This window comes from Parasteatoda tepidariorum, chromosome 8, assembly GCF_982258835.1.
Source record: "Parasteatoda tepidariorum strain Cologne lab strain chromosome 8, Ptep-v5.0, whole genome shotgun sequence".
Lineage (NCBI taxonomy): Eukaryota > Metazoa > Arthropoda > Arachnida > Araneae > Theridiidae > Parasteatoda > Parasteatoda tepidariorum.
This window is the reverse complement of record NC_141762.1, coordinates 11,719,240-11,737,719: the sequence shown is the minus strand read 5'-3', so window position 1 is coordinate 11,737,719 and position 18,480 is coordinate 11,719,240. Positions and strand designations below refer to the sequence as shown.

The window sequence follows — 18,480 nt, the reverse complement described above, 5'->3', positions numbered from 1 at the left end:
AGTAATTTAAATTCAAGGCAAAATTCATTTCCAGGGCAGCAAAAAACTATCTTACAGTACCTATATATATTTGCCATTTATTATTAGAGTTCCTTTGGAGTCCACCAACCGAGAAATGTTTTCATGGTTTTCCTCACCATGTAACTTAAATGCTTGTTAGTTCCACCTGAAACTCCTCTACAAAAGCATATTTCTCCCAATACTTGATCCAGGAGATCCCTTGTAATCTGGATTGGGTTCGAAATTATAAGGCTACGGAGTTGAACATCAGTAGTCATAAACCCCCAAAATTTTGGTCGGCTGTCCAACAACGGTTATAGAATAAAATAAAATCTTTTTAAACATTTGGAAATGAGTTTTGAACTCTAGCCATCTTCAGTTTCCATCACTGATTTTAGATGAGTTAGTACCTGTCTAAATATTAGTTTTATTTTTACATTTTTCTATTAATTTATAACAAAATTGTTCTGAAAGTAGAAAAATAATAATTCCTAATTTTGTATAAATATAAATATGGCCACATTTTTTTGGGCGATGATAGCAATTTAGAAGAAAAATGAGAATATAGTGTTTAGGAAAAAGAAACACCTATTTTTTTAATCTATTTTTTTATGACCTATAATTGTTTTTATAACTTTTTTTGGTAAAAGGTCATATTTTTTAACAAAATACAGAAAACAAAATTTCAGTTATCTCATTTCACTTTTTTTTAAATACAAGAAACTTTGAAGATTGTTTATTATTATAACCCTAAATAAAACACTTACTGACAAATCTAAACCTTATCGAGTTGATTTTATCTCGATAAAGATTACTTTTTCCATCTTAACAAAAAAGTGTCATAAGAACAAGATAAATGCAAAAGGAAAAAAAAAAGCAGCGTGCTATGTAAGAAAATGACTTAAGTACAATTGTAAATATGAGCATCAACAATTGTTTGTTTTTCAATAACAAACTAGCAGCAAAATTGTTTGGCTAAAGTAATCGTATTCCAAAAAATTAAGTTAATTTGCTGTATTCTGCTTTTAAAAAAATACAAAACTCTGACTACAAGTGAAAAGATTAAAAATTTCAAAAATGGAACATTATAAATCATAGTTCAGTTTGCGTAACTTACACCATTTTTATCTTTAACTCGAAAGTAGTTCAAGTTCACTCTTTGTTATTATTTGGAAGTGATGCAGTTGTATGTGTAAGATTGCATTCAGTTGGATACGAAGAGTAAGATCATGATTATTGCAATAATTGTATCTTTAATCTCGATTCCTTTCGGTATGTAGAATTTTGTATTAATTTAGTTTTAGTGTTTAAATACATAAATGAATTATTTGTAAAGAGCCAGTGTTTTGCAGAGTTAGGCAAGGTTAGATATTTGACATTTTTGATTTTGTTGAAATTTCTAGAATATGTTCTTTATGCAAAACTATTATACATATGTTTTTTATTTTTGCGATTTTTTTCCTGAATTTTACATTAGGGGGTCAAAACTAAAGATCCTGTGGCATTTTGAGAGAAACATATCATTTCACATGTATCGTTAGTTTTTTGAAACGAGTGAGCCTTTAAACTGATAATTATTTTGCTTTTTAATTCTTCAGCAATTAATATTAAGATATCTATATAACTATATGTATTAAGTTCGCCCAATTCTACTCCCACTTCACACATTCCCTCATTATATAGCTCAAAAATCTGAACAATCAATGCCTCTTCTAGGCAGCGCACTGCGATTTGAGTTATGTTCTATTTGACTTTTACGCTCTTAGAAGAAGAGGTTTCCGAGTTAAATACTAATCGAGGTGTAATTGCGAACTAACACTCAATTAACATTAACCAACATTTAGAATAGAATACGATATTGCTTTTTGGAAATACATTCATTTACAGGTTAGTGTGCTTTGGCGTATAAACCTTTAGGAGTATAAACCTTTGTCTAGTAGAAGGACAGATCGAAAAATTCAAAGAAGGACATCACGAAGAATACATTCAGGGCTAATGCGGGATTCGAACTCACCGCCTCATATATTTTCTGGGCTGCCCACTACTACGCTTTTAGCAAAATATTTTATTGCGTGGTAGTCAATTAAAATCTAAAGCTTATAGGTGTGTTGTAATTTTTGCCAACATTTTAAAAGCCTCAACACAAAAATGTTTGACTTGATAGGAGATTCGCTGGAGTACCTGCCCATGATATCGGACACCAGACTCCTTCATCTGAGTTGTGCTAATTGGCAACTGAGACTGTTGGCATAGAATTGAAAATGTTAGAACAAAGTGTATTTTTATATAAGCTTTCGAATCACTTCCAAGTAGTGGTGTGAAAAAAAACTTTAAATCAAAATTTTAAAGCAAAGAATAATACATTAATGCACGAACTTAGCTACCACTAGACGAAATTTCTCTGTAAAGTGTGGAAAGTCAGTAGGCCTGTATTTTTATCCTGATAATAATGAGTCTTGAATTTAATGTAAGTAATTTGTGTATCTAAAATAAATATTTTGCAATTAATACTAACTTTGAGACTGATAGATCCATCAACTTGATTTTGATTTCAATGGATAGCGAAGAAAACACATAAGGAATGCCAACTTTCAACCCTTTTTGTAAAAATTTATTCTAGAGGTAGCTAAGTTTATGTTTAAATGTATTATTTTGTTTTTCATTTAAACTGATTTTTCTTACACGACATATAAATTATTTAAATGTTCATAAACGGCGCCACTTTGTTCCAACTCAGTCGAGATGAGGCTTTTAAAATAATGGCAAAATTACCAAAAAGTTTGAAAGCTTTGGCTTTTAAGCGTCTACCACTCTATCAAATATTTTACGAAAAGTCTAGTAGGTGGCAGGCCTGTTTAAATAGATGTCAGTAAAAATGTGATATTTTAATTTTTTATGCATGTCTTCATAGTTGTTAAAACTTCAAAATTTTTAATTTTATAGACAAGGCCTGACAATATTTGACAATTTTTTCTCAGCATATTTGATGTCACCCTCTCGAACCACTGAGATTGAGTCCTGGAATGTGAAAATCCGATCATTAGATCATAAGTTATTCAGGGTGGTCTGTTTATTTTTTGCGATCTGTACAAGCTTATAAAAAACGTATCAGGTATATATTATATACACTTGTCTGCTTCATTGAAAATATTACGTCATTGAAAATATACTTGCCAACTTCGCCAAAGACTTAGCATAAACCATTGCAAACGTATCAATAAATATATTAAAAAGGAATTTTAATCTTGACAGCATTTCGTGCTTTCAACGTCAGGGGGCAGTATTTGTAAAGGGTTTTTCAACTCCCGTTAGAAGATTCGCTGGTACTGATTTTTTTTAAACATAATTTTTCGACATTTTGCCAAATATCTAAAAAAATACTGAATATAAATTAATGAAATTTGGTATGGATATAGCTTATTCCCTGATAATAAAGTATACAAAACAAAAATGAAAGATCCATTCACTGGCAAGACCTATTGCCAATAAATCCAATGTAGTCTGAACTTAAGGATAAAAGATGACAATAAAAGTGAAGCTTGTACAGTGTGTGTTGCCTCTAGTATGGTGTATGTTCACCCCTGACAGACAGACAGCATGCACAACGAGTATGCATGCTATTAATAAGGGAGTTAAGGAGGACTTGTGGAAGACCCTCCCATTCTTCCACCAGCGCAATTTTTAACTCCAGAATGGTTCTGGGGGGAGGTTGGTGCATCGCAATAGCTCTCCCAAGAGCACCCTAATCATGTTCAATAGGATTCAGGTTAGGGAATTCGGCTGGCAAATACATTCGTTGAATATCCTCGCTTTCCAGATACTCATCAATCATGAGAGCCCTATGTGGCCACGCATTGTCGTCCATAAAAATGAACTCAGGGCCAACAGCACCCCTGAAAAGACGCACATAGGGCTCTAGGACCTCCTGCCTCTACCTATCGGCCATTGTCAAACACATGGAGCAGTGTACGGGTATCTTGCATGATCCCTGCCCAAACCCTGAGTCCTCCACCAGCATAATGGTCCCTTTCGATAATGTTGCTGGGATGGTATCGGGTTACAGGTTCCCTCCATGTCAATAACCGTCCAGAATCAGGTTGTAGACTGAATCTGGACTCATCGACGAAGAGAACATTAGCCCATTGAAGCTGTGTCCAATTCTGATGTTGTCTGCACCATTCTGCACGTGCTCTTTTGTGGGAGTGAGTGAGTGGGGGACAAATAACGGTCTTCCTGGCATACAGCCCTCTTTCATGGAGTCTCCTGGAAACTGTCTGACTCGAAATTGATGTTCCTGTAGCAGCCGCGAGGCCCCTAGACAATTGAGTGGCTGTAGCCGTCCTCTGGCGCTTAGCTGAAAGGACCAAATACCGGTCTTCATTGGCCTTTGTAGCTCTCGGACGACCTTGTCCTGGTCGTCTGCATACTGTCCCACTAGTGTTAAATTGACTCCACAAATTGGAAATGACGCTTGGTGGTATATCCAATTCCGTAGCAATCTGAGCATGGGACTGGCCTGCCTCAAGTCTACCCACAATTCTCTACCTCTTACCTTCGTCTAAACGATGATGTTCACTCATTTCACCTAAAAACCAACAAGAAACAACAAGAATATTAAAAAAAATTGCACTGAAATCTGCAACTGTGTTGAAAAGTAAAGTGAAATGAGATGAGTCCTAGATAATTTTATTTTATTGGGCAATACTTCCTAGTATTTTATTTTATTGGGCAACTGGGCCGCGAAGCGGCCCCTATCCCATTCATCTGGAATTTTAGAACAGTTTTGGTTGAGCAATGAGGTAAGCAGGCAGTGGAGTTGCTTTTATGAATGTTTCAAGCTCTTTGCTTGAATAACTAAAAAGGAATCAGAAATAATTTGAGCAGCTTGCTCTAAACTGTGTTTGTTTGATTTTGGAGTTGTTCAGAATTGTATCAGCCTGAGTAAACGTTATTTTCAGAGAGGTTGATGAAATTATTTGTTTTGATAGTTATGATATGAGGCGTCGGAGGTGAAACGTGCAGCTATTGGTCTGTAGTTTTTATCTTTGATATAATTTTCAAATTTAAAGATTTCATTAAAATTTGCTGTTTTACATTCTATGGCTTTATCGAAAAAATCTGCGTTTAGCTTGTATATATGCTGTGATATAGTTGGTATTTTGAGGTCTGCATGTATATTGGTATTCCGGATGAACCATCTTGCACAGGTTATTTTTCTAAGGATCTTGTTTTGAAATGAGATGAACAGCTCGATGAGGACTTTTATACCTCCTGCTGGCTTAGCAACGCCCACAAGAATGCGTAAACTTATCTCAGGGCCAATAGCGCTACAGTTACCATATATGGCAATCAACTGTCTAGGTTTTGTGCGGTATTTAGATGTCATTACGTTAAGGGTACTAAGCTGCGCAATGGTTGAAAATACAGAATATGTCATTACGTTTGGACTACTAAGGGATATTTATGGTAACCCGTGCTGAGGCCTGTTCTTTCTAGGAGGTGTTGAGTCGAAGCACTATTTTTTTACCTGAAATTAAGATGTTTAAACTTCTTTAAGATCCGGCAAACGAAATTTATTTGAGCAATATATTAGAATAGAAAGATAAAAAAAAAGAAATAGTCACGTTTTGTTATGAAGCCAGTGAAGGAAGCAAGATTTCCTGTAGAGTTCTTTTTCCATGAGATATAGTTAATAATCAAAAAGATTAATTTTGGACACTGACAACGTCAACAGATGTACATCAATACTAGCCCCCTAATGTTTTAACAATGTTTAACCTTTTCGCGCCCACTGTCACAAATACGTGCCAGCATAAAACCGTATCAAGCAGGGTAAAAAGATAAAACTGGTAATCAAAGTAATTCGTTAGCAGTTTATTTGTGGGCGGAATAATTGTTTGATTTATTTAATTCTCCATTACTTTGTTCAAAATAAAACTATTTAGTTATACTTTGATCTAACATTGATTACATATATGATTAAAGTAACAATAATTAAATTAAAAGCCAAGTAAATCTGTCAAATTAGCAACGACTACATTTAAGTTACCGTTTTTTATTTAACTACATCCTGATTCTGATTTTGTACGAATGCATACCTGCCAACTTTTAATCCCTTTCATTATCATTTTTCCCAGTGGTATTAAAATGGAATTAAAACTTCAATTTTAAGCAAACAAATACATTGTATTTGTGAAAACTTAAGTTAACAACCATGATAGTAACGCATATTAATATATGTGCTTAATTTTTGTAAGAATAGTGGTGATCAAAATCATCTAAAGATTAAGTTTATAAAAGGAAAAATAGTATATACTTACTACCACTTTAAATATGAAAATAAAATCTTCCGGAAAATCCAGAAGAGTTGGCAGATATGCGAATGCTTTTCTGAATCACCCGTTCCCAAAGGGGTTAAGAGAGATTAAACTTGGCAATTTTTTCGGACAGATTTCTTTCATTTTACAATTAAAGGTGAATGTAAATTTCATTTCCCTTTAAACATGCATTGCTATGGTGATTGTTATGACTAAAATTTAATCGATTATTTATATGAAAATTAAAAATAGTTTCTACCACTTCTAGTTGCAAGTAGAATCCCTGAAATAGACGAATTCCAGAGAGTGTTTCAAATGAAGCAATCCGGATTTGTTTTTTTTTAAGAAATTACGAAACTATTTGTAATTTCTAAGAACTTAAGAAGAATTCCACAAACATTACCAACTAACTTCCAAACTAACAATGATTAAAGTAAAAGCGAAGTAAGTCTGTCAAATTAGAAACGACTACATTTAAGTCACCGTTTTCTATTTAACTACATCCTGATTCTGCTTTTGTACGAATGCTTTTCTGAATCACCCGTCCCCAAGGGGTTAAGAGAGATTAAAATTGGCAATTTTTTCGGACAAATTTCTTTAATTTTACAGCTAAAGGTGAATGTAAATTTCATTTCCCTTTAAACATGCATTGCTATGGTGATTGTTATGACTAAAATTTAATCGATTATTTATATGAAAATTAAAAATAGTTTCCACCACTTCTAGTTGCAAGTAGAATCCCTGAAATAGACGAATTCCAGAGAGTGTTTCAAATGAAGCAATCCGGATTTGTTTTTTTTTACGAAATTACGAAACTATTTGTAATTTCTAAGAACTTAAGAAGAATTCCACAAACAATACTAACTAACTTCCAAACTAACAATGATTAAAGTAAAAGCGAAGTAAGTCTGTCAAATTAGAAACGACTACATTTAAGTCATCGTTTTTTATTTAACTACATCCTGATTCTGATTTTGTACGAATGCTTTTCTGAATCACCCGTCCCCAAGGGGTTAAGAGAGATTAAACTTGGCAATTTTTTCGGACAAATTTCTTTCATTTTACAATTAAAGTTGAATGTAAATTTCTTTTCCCTTTAAACATGCATTGCTATGGTGATTGTTATGACTAAAATTTAATGGATTATTTATATGAAAATTAAAAATAGTTTCTACCACTTCTAGTTGCAAGTAGAATCCCTGAAATAGACGAATTCCAGAGAGTGTTTCAAATGAAGCAATCCGGATTTGTTTTTTTTACGAAATTACGAAACTATTTGTAATTTCTAAGAACTTAAGAAGAATTCCACAAACATTACCAACTAACTTCCAAACTAACAATGATTAAAGTAAAAGCGAAGTAAGTCTGTCAAATTAGAAACGACTACATTTAAGTCACCGTTTTCTATTTAACTACATCCTGATTCTGCTTTTGTACGAATGCTTTTCTGAATCACCCGTCCCCAAGGGGTTAAGAGAGATTAAAATTGGCAATTTTTTCGGACAAATTTCTTTAATTTTACAGCTAAAGGTGAATGTAAATTTCATTTCCCTTTAAACATGCATTGCTATGGTGATTGTTATGACTAAAATTTAATCGATTATTTATATGAAAATTAAAAATAGTTTCCACCACTTCTAGTTGCAAGTAGAATCCCTGAAATAGACGAATTCCAGAGAGTGTTTCAAATGAAGCAATCCGGATTTGTTTTTTTTTACGAAATTACGAAACTATTTGTAATTTCTAAGAACTTAAGAAGAATTCCACAAACAATACTAACTAACTTCCAAACTAACAATGATTAAAGTAAAAGCGAAGTAAGTCTGTCAAATTAGAAACGACTACATTTAAGTCATCGTTTTTTATTTAACTACATCCTGATTCTGATTTTGTACGAATGCTTTTCTGAATCACCCGTCCCCAAGGGGTTAAGAGAGATTAAACTTGGCAATTTTTTCGGACAAATTTCTTTCATTTTACAATTAAAGTTGAATGTAAATTTCTTTTCCCTTTAAACATGCATTGCTATGGTGATTGTTATGACTAAAATTTAATCGATTATTAATATGAAAATTAAAAATAGTTTCTACCACTTCTAGTTGCAAGTAGAATCCCTGAAATAGACGAATTCCAGAGAGTGTTTCAAATGAAGCAATCCGGATTTGTTTTTTTTTACGAAATTATGAAACTATTTGTAATTTCTAAGAACTTAAGAAGAATTCCACAAACAATACTAACTAACTTCCAAACTAACAATGATTAAAGTAAAAGCGAAGTAAGTCTGGCAAATTAGAAATGACTACATTTAAGTTACCGTTTTTTATTTAACTACATCCTGATTCTGATTTTGTACGAATGCTTTTCTGAATCACCCGTCCCCAAGGGGTTAAGAGAGATTAAACTTGGCAATTTTTTCGGACAAATTTCTTTCATTTTACAATTAAAGGTGAATGTAAATTTCATTTCCCTTTAAACATGCATTGCTATGGTGATTGTTATGACTAAAATTTAATCGATTATTTATATGAAAATTAAAAATAGTTTCTACCACTTCTAGTTGCAAGTAGAATCCCTTAAATAGACGAATTCCAGAGAGAGTTTCAAAAGAAGCAATCCGGATTTGTTTTTTTTTAAGAAATTACGAAACTATTTGTAATTTCTAAGAACTTAAGAAGAATTCCACTAACAATACTAACTAACTTCCAAACTAACAATGTTTAAAGTAAAAGCGAAGTAAATCTGTCAAATTAGAAACGACTACATTTAAGTTACCGTTTTTTATTTAACTACATCCTGGTTCTGATTTTGTACGAATGCTTTTCTGAATCAACCGTCCCCAAGGGGTTAAGAGAGATTAAACTTGGCAATTTTTTCGGACAAATTTCTTTCATTTTACAATTAAAGGTGAATGTAAATTTCATTTCCCTTTAAACATGCATTGCTATGGTGATTGTTATGACTAAAATTTAATCGATTATTTATATGAAAATTAAAAATAGCTTCTACCACTTCTAGTTGCAAGTAGAATCCCTGAAATAGACGAATTCCAGAGAGTGTTTCAAATGAAGCAATCCGGATTTGTTTTTTTTTACGAAATTACGAAACTATTTGTAATTTCTAAGAACTTAAGAAGAATTCCACAAACAATACTAACTAACTTCCAAACTAACAATGATTAAAGTAAAGGCGAAGTAAGTCTGGCAAATTAGAAATGACTACATTTAAGTTACCGTTTTTTATTTAACTACATCCTGATTCTGATTTTGTACGAATGCTTTTCTGAATCACCCGTCCCCAAGGGGTTAAGAGAGATTAAAGTTGGCAATTTTTTCGGACAAATTTCTTTCATTTTACAATTAAAGGTGAATGTAAATTTCATTTCCCTTTAAACATGCATTGCTATGGTGATTGTTATGACTAAAATTTAATCGATTATTTATATGAAAATTAAAAATAGTTTCTACCACTTCTAGTTGCAAGTAGAATCCCTTAAATAGACGAATTCCAGAGAGAGTTTCAAAAGAAGCAATCCGGATTTGTTTTTTTTTAAGAAATTACGAAACTATTTGTAATTTCTAAGAACTTAAGAAGAATTCCACTAACAATACTAACTAACTTCCAAACTAACAATGTTTAAAGTAAAAGCGAAGTAAATCTGTCAAATTAGAAACGACTACATTTAAGTTACCGTTTTTTATTTAACTACATCCTGGTTCTGATTTTGTACGAATGCTTTTCTGAATCACCCGTCCCCAAGGGGTTAAGAGAGATTAAACTTGGCAATTTTTTCGGACAAATTTCTTTCATTTTACAATTAAAGGTGAATGTAAATTTCATTTCCCTTTAAACATGCATTGCTATGGTGATTGTTATGACTAAAATTTAATCGATTATTTATATGAAAATTAAAAATAGCTTCTACCACTTCTAGTTGCAAGTAGAATCCCTGAAATAGACGAATTCCAGAGAGAGTTTCAAAAGTAGCAATCCGGATTTTTTATTATTATTATTTTTTTTTTTTTAAAGAAATTACGAAACTATTTGTATTTTCTAAGAACTTAAGAAGAATTCCACTAACAATACTAACTTCCAAACTAACAATGATTAACCCCTTGGGGACGGGTGATTCAGAAAAGCATTCGTACAAAATCAGAATCAGGATGTAATTAAATAAAAAACGGTAACTTAAATGTAGTCGTTTCTAATTTGACAGACTTACTTTGCTTTTATCTTAATTATTGTTAGTTTAATCATACGTATAATCAATGTTAATTCAAAGTATAACTAAATAGTTTTATTTTGAACAAAGTAACGGTGAATAAAATAAATCAAACAATTATAACTCCGCCCACAAATAAACTGTGCTGAAGAATTACTTTGATTACCAGCTTTATCTTTTTACCCTGGTTGATACGGTTTCATACTGTCACGTATTTGTGACAGTCGGCGCGAAAGGGTTAAAGTAGAAGCGAAGTAAGTCTGTCAAATTAGAAACGACTACATTTAAGTTACCGTTTTTTATTTAACTACATCCTGATTCTGATTTTGTACGAATGCTTTTCTAGCTTGGTGCAACATCTCTACATCACTCCTTAAAAAACTAAAAATATGCCAGAACAAAATCCTCAGGAAAATAACAAAAGCAAGATAGTTTATCCGCAATAAAAACATACATAGCGACCTCAACATAGATTTTTTAGATCATCACATTGCAAAGCAAAACTTCAGATTTTTTGAAAAGACCATATACTGTGACACCGCAGGATTCAACGAAATTTTTACTTTCGAAAACTTAAGAGAAGACATAAACCTCAGGCCGATTGCAGCTCATTTTTGTAGTGACATAATTTTAACTAAAATACAAAATATTTGATTTCCTTTTAATCCAATTACCAGAAGGAACCACCTTAAAGATTAAATACAAGATGAATGGGAAAAAGGCCGCTAACGGCCCCAGGCGCCCAGCTATATTTCGATGATGATGATGATGACGAATGCTTTTCTAAATCACCCGTTCCCAAGGGGTTAAGAGAGATTAAACTTGGCAATTTTTTCGGACAAATTTCTTTCATTTTACAATTAAAGTTGAATGTAAATTTCTTTTCCCTTTAAACATGCATTGCTATGGTGATTGTTATGACTAAAATTTCATCGATTAATTATATGAAAATTAAAAAATAGTTTCTACCACTTTTAAGAAATTACGAAACTGTTTGTAATTTCTAAGAACTTACGAAGAATCCCACTTACAATACTAACTAACAATGATTAAAGTAAAAGCGAAGTAAGTCTGTCAAATTAGAAACGACTACATTTCAGTTACGGTTCCTTATGTAATTACATCCTGATTCTGATTTTGTACGAATGCTTTTCTGAATCACCCGTCTCTAAGGGGTTAAAGAGTAAGCAAAATAACGATTAAAAATATCCCAATTTGTTAAATTTAAGAGTTTCACAGCCTGTTTCGATTCACAGAACTTATATATTTGAAACTTAATACATATGACGGGATGAAACAGGCAATGCTTCCACACGGTTTCTTATATGTAGTCCGATCGTACTACTATGAAAGTAAACCAGTGCTGGATGTTGAATATGTAGGGTACCTCGGTATTTGGTGCGTAGCTCCACCAACCGATTCATTTTATACTGGTTTGTTCTATGCTCAAAAGTCATGAAGGAATAAGCTTATACTGGTACAAAATTAACGGGGGAGATCCCCAGAGTCAATAGTATATAAGAGTTAAAAAACAGTGGTCATTTGTAATATTTAATATCATTTGTAATATTTTGATATGATACAATCTGACTTGAGGAATGCTGTTACTGGGCTATATTTAATGTTGTCGTCTATTAAGCTGATGTCTAGCAGATGATTGAAATTCAAGGCCGTACAGTTTCTAGCGTCGCTATAGAATTTACTGTTGAGTTTGTCAATGAAGCAGTTACTTTCTTCTTCTATGTCTAGATCCTTCCTTAGCAGTCTGTTGCTGATAGCTCTTGGGGCACCAGTCATGTATCTTAAGAATTTGCCTTCTGTGTATGGCAATTTTTTCTCTAAATTATCATTGATTGGTTAGCGCGGGGCTAGCGTAGGTAAGAATTGGTCAAATGGCTTGTAGGTATATTGTTCTTTTATTTACCAGATTTAGCGTTGAATTTTTATTTAGGTAAAGCAGTTTACAAAAGAGCCATTTAACAGAAAACCTAGTAAAATTAAGAAAGCGGTAACAAATATATCTCTAAAAATTTGATTATTTTATGAATATGATTGATTTGTCTTACTTACTTCTCAACCCCCTCAAATTTAATGCTGAAAGATATATGAAAAATATCTCTCGACTTCTTTTACAATACTACATCTAAGAGCTCACTGGGCAGGATGTGATCTGATCCTGCTCGGGAGCTCTTCTCTTCACATTTTCTACATACGCTTCCTCATAGAAAAAGCCTGGCAATAAGTTCTAATTCACGTCATCCAGAGCTTCCGATATATCTCTTGTTTCCTATCAATTAATAACCGTACCTCAGTCTCCCGATAGCTCTACAACGTATGAAGAAGTGGAGTGTTCGCTCCGCGGGTTGGGACTTCGAATCTCCTCTCAGTTTAAGTCTCCTTTTACAAAAGAATTTGGGTTCATGCGCAGAACTGATTCACTTTTAACAGTTTGCGCTGACTATAAGAAACGGTGGGGAGGCTTTCTGATGTAGGAGATGATGCCACAGGCGACTAAAAATGTAAAAAGTGGTAGAAACTCAATTCATGTTTGTTTATTTATTACCTCTTTAGTTATTCAATCGTACGTGCAACTAGGACTTACATTTTAAATTATACTTACATCAAGAGAGAATGTAAATTGAATTCACTATCAATAACAAACTGAAATTATATATGATATTAAAAGTAACTAATTTAAATCTTTTTACATAAATTATTGGTTTTTATTAATCACCACTTTTTACACTTTTAGTCACCTGAGCATCTCTGTATATGCATAACTGCCAACTTGTCCTGTCATTGAAAAAGAGTTTACGAAGTGGTTGCAAAACAATACTTTAGTTTGAAACAATTTTCTAAATACGAAACTATTAACCCTTTCGTGACGGGCGAGTTATAAATGTATTGGTAAGGTTCAGTAAGGTAAAAAATAAAAAGTGGTAGCTTAAATTTGGGCTTAGTTAATTTGACAGATTTATTACTTAATTATTTACTTTAAATCTAACACATCCAAACTATGCGTGTTGAAAGTGTAACAATAAAATTTTTATGCGAACTAAGTAGTGGTGAATTAAATAAAGCAAACTATCATTTCCCCTCCCACAAGTAGACTGCTATAAAAATAGTTTAGCTACCAGTTTTATCTTTTTTTACCCTGATTATCGCCACCCTGAGAATGCATACATGACTCTATAAGCATAATTAGCCAACAAATGGATCTTATCTACATTTAAAAAAAAATTACTGATTCGTTGTGGAAGTTTAAAAAAATTACTTTGAAACTTTAAATTTCAAGATTTAATATGCCAAAAAGTCAATGATGTTAACTATATAATTATTTCTCAAAAACCGTACGAGTTGGCAGATATGTATATGGTAGCGGCCAAATTCATTGTAAATCAAATTTCTTAAATAAGAAATAAAATTGTAAAACGTAAAATTTACTACCATTTTTGAATTATAAAGAAGTATTTTCTTTAACTGAGAAAAGTCTTTGATTTTTGTTACTCCAAGCTACGATGTTATTATTTAATCTCAATGTGAATTTACCGGTGACATTGACTCAAAGAGTTGATTTCCTTATTATGTTCAATTAAATGATACTTACACCACTTTTTCTATCTTTCTATGAAAAGCAATAACAATGTTTTAATTCCTTTATTTATATAAAGAGTACCAATGGTAAGATAAATTGGAAAGGAAAAGTGGTATTTACATCATGTTGATTGCTACAATTTTGTATTTCTTTTCTTTTATATTTGGTATGTAGAAATACTATTTTAATTATTCTTTTTAAACAAACAGTATATGAATGCATTTAATATAAAAAATCACTCTAGGATTAAAGTTTTTGTAGGTACTTTACTCATTAAGCTGTTTCACGTTCTTTATGGTCGCTCAAAACTCCATCTTTATTGATTCATGGAGTTTAATTCTGATAAAGTGTAATTCTTAGTATAATTACACTTTATTTTTTTTATTTTCTGTTACGAGAGATTTCTGAAAGATATTTTCGTGTCACTGATTTGAAATCCTCAATCGGTTTCGCTGTACATGTTAAAGTTTTCATGATTCAATTAATCAAAATTCTCTCTATTGAATACAAAGTGTCTCTACTTCTCTGCTACGTAGGGCGTGGTAGGAAGTTGGCGATAATACATTTCATTTTATGATGCGATACGTTAAAGCCATATTGTTTGATGTAATATTTTCAATGAAGCAGACAAGTGCATATGTATGTATATATACCTGATACGTTTTTTATAAGCTTGTACAGTGCGAAAAAAAACAAACAGTCCACCCGGAATAATTTATGCTCTAATGATCAGATCTTCACATTCTAGGTCTCAATAATCCTTAGCTATGCAACAGTTAAAAATCTCAGTCATTAATTGAAAAAATTTTACGTATTTTTAATTTATTAATTATTTTTAAGAATATATATTTGTTTCTGCTATAGTCAGAATTTCTGACACATATTTTAAAATAACAAAACGGTTTCATGAATGTTTTCAACTGATGTAAAAATGTTTTCAACTGATAAAAATGTCTTTTTCATTAAATTATTGAAAAAAGTAAATGAAAGGAAACAAAGAGATATAATATACAATGCAAGTATTAAACGATTATTATCGATTTATACTATCAGATACCTCTAAAATAACAAATAAAGCGATCTTCTTTAAAAAAACAAAAAATTTTCTTCTCATATTTTAAAATTAGGAATAACGTTTGCCAACAGATGACACTGCTATAAGAACTTTTCTCAAAATAACTACCATTTGCAGCAACGATATGGCGCCATCAGGGGACAAAAGTAACGCGTGCACAAGCAAATATTTCATTTAGACAGTTGTGATGGGCTCGAAAAACCTAATTTTATTTTTATTTTTGCCATCATCTATTGCTGAATAAATCTCGTTTCCTAAACAGATAGGAGTAAAGCATACATCTTTCTTTTTTCGTAATTCATTAATTGATTTTTCTAAAAGTCTGTCCTATCTAGCAAATAATATACACAAGAGAAGAAGTCTAGCTGCCATAGATATAATGTTAATCTTAAGGTTATGCGTGGCCCTTGTATATAAAGAAAGAAACAATATTTAGGAGCACAACAGCACAGGTTTTTAAAACGGGTTTGCACCCTCCTCTTCTCCCCATCACTAATTGAGGAAGGGGAAGGGTTGAAGTGAGGAAGAAAAGTTTTCTCGTTTTGTTTATTGTTGGTTTGTGCTGCATTTTTACTCTATTAATGAGCAGCACTGTTATTTTAATAAACAGTACTGAACTATTAATTAGAATGTTTCTTTAAGAATACATTTATATCATCCATGTTAATTAAATCTGTTACCACATTTTGACAAGAAAGAATAATATGGCGGTTGGTGGGAGATGGCGTACCTAACTATACACGCTGTATTGTCCAACAACCGGTGACGTACCTTCTGACAGTTACTTTACTTCTTATTCGAATGTGCTGTATCTTAATGTAGTTTGTCTAGAGTAAGAACTCCCCTAGCCATTCATCTGGAACCTCGGTATGGTAACGAGGTATAACTATTTTGGCTCGGGTCGGTGAGAGAAAGGTAATCTTTTTCTTTTAATATGTTAGCCTTAGAGGGAAGAAAAGCTACCCTCTCCTATTCTTGTTTCCATAGCAGCAGACGGCCTAACATTTTATGGCAGAGGAGTTCTTACAGTATACAAACTATACATATGATGCTCTACTAAATCTGAGTATGTTGCTTACCTTGTAAATTGTTTTTCTGGTATTGCATATCACACTGTATTGAAAGAACTGGACTTCTTTTCCTTTCTATATTCTTTGTATCTGGGATGCTTAGTTAGTTGATAAGAAGTGCTATATCATCCGAACTATATAGTTTATTTATTTTTTATTTATAGAAATTCTTTATTGGATAAAATGGATTATCGCATATTTTGCACTCCGAACCTATTATAAAACGCATAGAAGAAGATTTGATTTGTATCAACCTAATGCAATCGGCGATCCCGAGAAAGTGGGGTTTTTGGTTCCTCAAGTGGAGGCTGAGCTTGAATCACCTCAATCGGAAACCCATTTACAAGAGGTAAGAGCTATTATAAACTATCTTGTTAATTTTTTAACACTTCAAGCGTTTTAATCGTGAAAATTAATCAAAAGAAAGCGCTGAAACTTTTAAAGCACGGAATGCAGTGCTTCTATATATCATAATAACAAAATTTTGTGGTTGCTTACTATTAATTAAGAAAAATTTTAAAATTTAAAGTGGATTAAGCAAAAGTAATAGTTTTTAATTTTTGACAATCAGATTATAAAGAGTCAGGCTATTTCCATAACAAGGCCGGTATAGCCTGGTTGATGGGACGTTGGACTCGTGTTCGCGCGAACGGAGTTCGAACCCAGTCGCCTGACGAATTCTAATGTATTAAATGGTAACTGGTGCACGTTAAATTTGTCGAGCTCACCAAGTCCAAGCAAGTTCCCATAATAAACCAATACCTCAGGGGGTACTGAATTGGAGATTGATCATTCTCTGGCTCAGGTCAAAATTACGATTTGTGGATGAATGAATGGAATATGATTGGGTCCTTCCTGACAAACGTGTGGGTGTCTGAAGTTGTATTCTTGCACATATATGGTACCCCTGAAAAACAAGAGGACCACCCTTTGCCTTAAAAATTCACCTGATTTCAAGCACACTTGCTGATATTGGCAAGTGGCATTAGTAACAACAACAATTTCCCTAACACATTAGTGTCCTATCTTCTGAGAAAATATGCGTTTCTTTAGGGAAAAAATGAATACAGATTTGCATTTAAATCGTGTGAATACCTTCTTCTGTTTACTACTACTGTGGCTCCTTAATTATTCATGACTACGGAACTTTGCATTCAAAGAAGCAGTTTTGGATTAATAACATAAAAGCGCCATAAGCAAATATCACGATGTTTTACGAAAAATTTCAAAAATTTAGTAATTGTGTAACCAATTTTTATTTTATATAAGGGAGCATGTTAAATAAAAAATTTCGAACTTTAATAATTTAAATTGACTTTGTTACGATTAATAGAACTTGTGTCTGAACTGTTATTGCTAGCTCCTGCAATAAGTTTTCTTTACACTTAATTAAAAGTAGTTTTAATGTTCTAGAGTTTAATCGTGCCTTGATCGAACGTTTCTCGTGGGACCAGTCATTGCGGAAACATGATACGGGAAAACGATAAATACTTGCTAAAATAAAATATCATATTATGGCTTACAAAATAAATGAAACGTAATTAAAAAGCAATAGACTTAATGATTAAAAAATTGTTTTGATAAAAAAAATCTGTATTTAATGTTAATAAACACATTTGTTTATACAAAATATTTGGAAATTTTAATTTGAACCTACTCTTTTATTATCATCGGAAACAATAAAATTTCGATATTTGTAATATATTAGTGCTCAATTTCTATTATTTTGAACTTTGACCGCGTCTGGCATAGAGCACTCATCACCGCACTAAAAGCACAAAACCTTCCTTTTGATATCATCAAGATTATTGATTCATATATCATTAATAGATCTTTCCAAATAAATCTTAATGGCTATCTATCAGACAAAAGACAAATTCATGCGAGTGTCCCGCAAGGAAGCATATTGTAACTCTATCTGTCTACATCTCATTCTATCAATATCATACAATACCTCAATTCTATATCTCATATTCACCACTGATTTCACTACCTGTGATGATTAGAGGAACTATCTCATAGATGCAGATCACACTTCAATTGCTGTAAGATCCATTAATCCCAATCTTACGAGAAAGAATCTAAACAATATAATGCCAGCTATTGAAGCATGCTGCGCAAATAACAAAATTTCAACTAATGCCGTTTAGTCTAAATTAAATCTGGTTTCTCTAAACAAGTGCAAATTTATTCCTGTTAAATAA

The 18,480-nt window shown here is 32.3% G+C and overlaps 1 protein-coding gene across 2 annotated transcripts in view; it reads left to right on the top strand.

Moving 5' to 3' along the window:
• Positions 1–851: 851 nt before the first annotated feature.
• Positions 852–18,480, top strand: part of LOC122270504 (uncharacterized) — a 105,109-nt gene continuing 87,480 nt past the window's right edge. Inside the window, exons 1-2 of one of the 2 annotated variants that reach the window (XM_087149842.1) lie at positions 852–1,272; positions 16,441–16,625. In XM_087149842.1, the coding sequence (XP_087005968.1) occupies positions 1,230–1,272; positions 16,441–16,625 (228 nt within the window). In that variant the 5' untranslated portion in view covers positions 852–1,229. Of the gene's footprint in view, positions 1,273–14,146; positions 14,298–16,440; positions 16,626–18,480 lie in introns of those variants that run through there. The other variant, XM_087149843.1, reaches the window with a different exon arrangement.